The sequence below is a fragment of the Cervus elaphus genome, chromosome 22, assembly GCF_910594005.1.
Source record: "Cervus elaphus chromosome 22, mCerEla1.1, whole genome shotgun sequence".
Classification (NCBI taxonomy): domain Eukaryota; kingdom Metazoa; phylum Chordata; class Mammalia; order Artiodactyla; family Cervidae; genus Cervus; species Cervus elaphus.
In genome coordinates this window covers 41,761,295-41,767,231 of record NC_057836.1, presented here as the reverse complement: position 1 = coordinate 41,767,231, position 5,937 = coordinate 41,761,295, and the positions used below count along the sequence as shown (strand labels likewise).

At 37.2% G+C, this 5,937-nt stretch overlaps 1 protein-coding gene across 1 annotated transcript in view; it reads left to right on the top strand.

Moving 5' to 3' along the window:
• PKP2 (plakophilin 2) overlaps positions 1-5,937 on the top strand; it is an 86,168-nt gene that overhangs the window by 77,678 nt on the left and 2,553 nt on the right. The window contains exon 11 of the mRNA XM_043882047.1: positions 4,795-4,984. Coding sequence (XP_043737982.1) covers positions 4,795-4,984 — 190 coding nt within the window. The remainder of the gene's footprint in view (positions 1-4,794; positions 4,985-5,937) is intronic.

Below are 5,937 nucleotides of genomic sequence, written 5' to 3'. Positions count from 1 at the left end.
TACTAGAAAAAATGGATGGACAGATAATCACAGAAAGAATGAGTCATTGAATATAGCAGATTTGGCATAGGTATTAGAATAAATACGATAAAACACATTTGCTCCCTTTTTTGTAAGCCCGTATTATTGACAAAAATAATAACATGTTACCCTTTCAAATAACATAATTTTTTATTCATTTTCTTTATATCTGAATATGTAAATGTTTGTGAATTAAGTCAAAAGCTGTAAAATGAGATAATAGGATGATAATGCTAAAATTAATCATGCTTCCTAATGTTCCATAAATTAGTCATTTCAGACTACTTAAAATTCAGTTTTTCAGAAATTCCAGTATAGTTGTTTGTTAGTTTGTTTTTAATGAATTAGATTACTTTGGAATCTACACACAAACTCGCACAGTGTGGTTGTGTTTTAATAATGTCATTTTCAAAGACAACCAACAGCACAACGTTGAACAGGAGGTCTCATACAATGGTTTTGTGTCCATTATAAATGTAGAGAGCCTGGAAATTTTTCAGTGAAATCTGAAAGAAACTTTGCCAAAGGCAGTATCTCAAAATTATGAAAGTGTTCTCCTCATTGTCTTTTATGGACTTTTGTGCTGTACTTCAATCAGGTGTATTATCCTTTGATATTTTTTTTCTCTCAAATGAAATATTGACTCCATCTTTAGAACACAGCTGATGAGAAGAACTCAGTGTGTTCTTCTCAGTGTAGAGTGCTCTACACACTGAGCCTGTGCCTTCAGGGCAGAAATGCTATTGTCTCAGGTTCCACCGTCCTCCAGCTGTTGGGATAATAGAGCTGTAGCCCCACAAGTTACGTTAAGGTGATTTCACTGATAAACCTCTCCAGGTGTTATGGACAATCATGAGAAGTGGCTTCAGTAAGATAAATGCAATTTTTGAATTCCATATTGGCATTATGTCAAATATGTAATTTGAGTAAAATAACCTGTCTTGATTTATTAGAGTATTAATAGCCAGGAAGAAACGAAAATCAGTTTGAAACATAAGCTTTTTGTTTTTCTTGAGATTTGTAGGCCAAGTAAAACTTGCCATGTGTTGACTTGGAATGAAGTCATCACATTTTACTTAGATTTACAGAAATAAACTTGAAATTATATTTTCTTAAAAACTTGAAGATAGGCAACTTAGCATGGTGACAGAATAACAGGTCTCATGCAGAAGACACTGATCTGTGTCTTCCAATGCTACTTTGCCACATGTCACCTTGGATAGTCATTTAACTGCCCTAAGCTGAGTAACATTAGTAATCACTATGAACAGTGTTTTTCCAGGGATCAGATAACCTAAAGTATGTGAAAGCACCAGCATTAAATAAAGTCTCCCTCAACAATATGACATTGAGCTATGACCCTCCAATATCATGATAGGGCCCTTAATGTTATATTTCACTGTTGAAGATCTAATTTTAACTATCTCAAAGTGAATGTATTTACTCAGGTCCACAGGGTATGTGTGTGTGTGTATAAAGACAGAATGACCCTCCTTTACTATATTGTAATATTTAACTTTGTCATTGTAAGCAGTTACATTACTTTTCTAAGAAAAACAAGATATAAAATGTTAAAGACTCTAATTTCTCTAATTCTCACTCCTCTTCAAACATAAGCCAAAGTTTCAACCATAAAATTGATCTGTAGAATTGAATGTTCTTGTTGGTCACACAGAGGCAGGAGAACTGAAACTCTCAGCAGGGATCAGTCTCAGTCTGGGCAGCCTGGTCTCAGCCAGCCATAGCTGCATCCTGCAGAGAGATCAATTAGACATTTTCTGGTGTCATTGTCTCACATTTGTTTTCATGCCGTCAACCTAAATTCAGCAAAAGGAAAATTCAGGTTCTCAAGGCTTTTCATTCTGTGTTTTACCTTTCTAAAAGGAGGAAGCCTTCTGGTAATAACTCACATCTGTGGAGAACTTACTGTGTGCAGGGAACTGTGACACAGTTCACACATAGTAACTCATTTAATCCCTCAAAACAGTCCTGTGAAGTAAATACTATTATTATCCCATTTTACATATTGGGAAAATGTAGCATAGAAGAGGTTAAGTAGCTTGCCCAGACCACACAGCCATGAAGTGGCAGAGACAGGACTAAAATTTTAAAAGTGTAGCTTCAGAGACTCAGCTCTGAGAGCCAACATTACACTGTGATGCTTAGACAACAGTGAAAAAGGAAGTGTTCAGGCCTTTGAGCAGAAGGCATGTTTTTCCTGTCAATCAGTTCCAGGTATTATCAAAGGAAGACATACAGTTCATTTCCTTTTATTGAGTTTCTCTTTTAGGCATAGTGATCGATGTTGAAATCCAGAAATAAATACAATAATTATCCTCAAGAAACTCATAGTTCCATTTAGAATTCAGACAGGCATGTAACTAATTACAGTCTGGTATTAGAGAGAGGGATTACCAGGTGGCACAGTGGTAAAGAACCTGCCTGCCAGTGCAAGAGATGCAAAAAAGATCCTCTGGAGTAGGAAGAGACAACCCACTCCAATAATTGTTCTTGCCTGAAAAATCCAATGGACATAGGAACCTGGCAGGCTACAAGTCCAGTGGGTCACAAAGAATCAGATACGACAAGTGACTAAACACACACAGCACCAGTATTCTTTTTTTTTTTTTTTTTCTTTCATTTATACATATTTATTCATTCATTTATTTTAATTTTCAGTTTATTAATGTACAGTTGATTTGCAATGTTGTTACTTTCTGCTATCCAGCAAAGTGACCCAGTTATACATACAGATAATTTCTTTTTTATATTGTTTCCCATTATGGTTTGTCTCAGGATATTGAGCATAGTTCCTTTCTTATGCTATATAGTAGGACCTTGTTGTTTAAAAACCAGACCAGTTAAACTGGAATCTCTTTAGGCCTTTACTCTGACCAGGTGGGTTTATGATTTCCAGTTTCAGCTGGAAGCCTAAGTCTGCCCAGTAGCCCTCCAGGCCTCCCTGTTCAGCAGGCCCAGCCTGTGATTCTCCACCCCCCACTGCCCTCCAGACTTCCATCCTTCTTCCTCTGCCAGTCAGGGTCAGAAAGGACAGAGGTGGGGAGTTACTTTCTCCTGAGACTCCCAGTCCTCACCCATCTTACATCCTTCTTTGCACTTCAGAGAAAGCAGAGACTGAGGCCAACGGGGGTCCCCACCCCAGGAGCCCATCCTTTCCACACCCTCTGTGCTTTGTTTGCCTATGTTTTCCCTGTATTTCTTTCTCAAACTTTTAGTCTGTTTCATAGTCTTTGCACTTTCAACTTACATTCTCGTGTCACTGCCACCTGAAAAATCGGAATCCCTTTCTCAATTCTGTCTCCCTTTCAACTTAGTCTTCTATCTCTTGGTTTCTCTTCCCTGTGAAGCTTCTTGAAGGAGTCCTTATGGCGGTCTGTACTTTCTCACCTCTCCCCAACCTCCCACAGGTGAGCTCAGTTCCGTCACAATGTGGACACTCCTGACACTCGCTAAGGTCATGGGTGACCTCCTAGACACTAAATCCTTGGCCTATTTTCCATCTTCCTCTTCTCGCTGTTTGGCTGTGTTGATCACCTCCTCTCCCTCGAAATTCATCTTTGGTCTCCTGTGACTCCTTTTTTTTTTTTTTTTCTCCACCCTCGTGCACACATGCTCAGTCATGTGACCCCATGGACTGCAGCCCGCCAGGCTCCTCTGTCCATGGACTTTTCCAGGCAGGAATACTGGAGTGGGTTGCCATTTCCTTCTCCAAGCACCAGTATTCTTTCCTGAAAATTTCTATGGACAGAGGAGCCTGCTGAGTTACAGTCCATGGGGTCACAAAGAGTCAGATATGACTGAGCATGCATGCATGTATCAGAGAGAGAAGTGCAGTTCAAGGTGCCGTGTAAATTCAAATGAAGAAACAATGAAGTTAGGCAGAAATATTTGTATAACCATGATAAACACAGCACTGTATTAAAGAGCTGTGAGCAACAACAAAAGCAATAGAAGCATGCTGTCTTTCAAGGAGAGTCCAAAGTAGGTAGAGGTGGAGAAAAAAGAAAACCTCTCTTGTTACAATAGAAAAAGCTAAACAAAAACTCTGTAACCAGGATCTTACATATGTAGTGAAAAAATAAATTTTAAATAGTTTATCTTTTTTTAAATAATGTTGTTATTTTCACATTAAGGAAACTTTGGGCAGCACAGATAATTTTTAAAGAATATTTTGAGATCACCATCAATATTGTAGAAAAATAAGTCCTATTAGTATTTTAGTGTATTTCTTCTCAGGTTTCTTCTGTATGAGTCTTCCTTTAAGTATATCAGTTATTTGCACATGAAATATTAATAAATATTTTCTTGTTATTATACATGCTTCATAGATATGTTTTGGGATGCATGAGATTCTTTGATGACATGTTTTAATTAATCATAGTCATATTATTGGGATGTTTAGACTTTGTAAATTTTTCATTTTATATAACACTATAATAAAGATCTCTGCTTTTTCAGTTTTTAAAGTGTTATCTTCAGGATGAATTCTCAAAAGTGAAAATACTGAATCAAAAAATGTGAATATTTAAAAAAAATTTTTTGACATTTCTGTCAGATTGCTTTCTGGAAAGAGTTCCAGTGTGCTGAGCACAGAATATCATATTTAAAAAAATTTTTTTTTGTAATTTGAATATTAAAATGGTTGCATCCTTTCATATTTGTTAACCAAATGTTTCTTCTTAAATGTTATTGAGATCCTAAGGTTAAGAAACAATCTTTTTAATCAGGTGTTCTTTTTTCTTTCATCTGTAGCCAAAGAAACTCTACCTGATTTGGTTTCCATAATTCCTGACACAGTCCCAAGTACTGATCTTCTCATTGAAACTACAGCCTCTGCCTGTTACACATTGAACAACATAATCCAAAATAGTTACCAGAATGCACGGGATCTTCTAAACACTGGAGGCCTGCAGAAAATTATGACCATAAGCGCAGGTGACACGTAAGTCCTTTAGCACTGCCTGTCAATGTCTCCCCTCTCCTCACCACCAATCCCATATATAAATAATGTAGTGAATATTCAGTCTTTGAGTACCATGGCCAAAAAATAAGATTGTAAAGCTGGGCCAGATCATGTGGCCCAGTCCCTGGTGATCAGTTAAGTGAAAAGCTGAATCCTCTAAGCCAAATAGTTATTCATTCTCTACTGAAATATCCAGAAATAGTCAAACTTCATAACTTATCTGAGTCATGCATTCCAGCATTTTACTGACCTAATGAATTGTTTCCCAGAGCCATAGCTGTGATTTAAGAAGAGAAGAATGTAGGCAAATTGGAGTCCTATGGACAAGGAATGCCCTTATCCTCACTTAACTATGTGAAACCAGGGTCACCCCAGGAGGAGAAGTAGGAGGCCACATAACAAGAAGTTCTTGCTTCCTCAGTTTTCTTTATCACATCTCTTCCACCTCTTACTTTCTTTTGAAAGTAGAAAGTTTAATGCATGTAAGTCATCTCACATCCTTGTTTCTGTGTCTTTAAATACTCTCCATTTTTTAAAAAAAGATGAAGAAGAATGTAACTAATTATTACTGTTAGTTAATTTACAGTGGTGGGAATACAAGGAGGTATGAAGATTATTATTTTTTCTCTTTATACAATTCTGAATAGTTTGACTTGTTAAATAAAATTAGTTTTGTAAGTAACCATAAAAGAAAACCAATGTTATTATAGTCCAGATTCATAATGAGTTGCAAAGCAAATGGACTATTGACTTGTCGTAGACAAACCTGTGCTTGGCTGCACAGGGGCTAGCATAGGGATCTGTGGTTTCCTAGAATGAGTACATCCCTTCTCCCACAGCTCCACCCAGTTCAGCCCCTTGTGCTTTGTGATATCCCTCTGCAAAGTTCACAGGGAAGGGGGACTCCATTCAGAGTCACATGATTAAAAAGA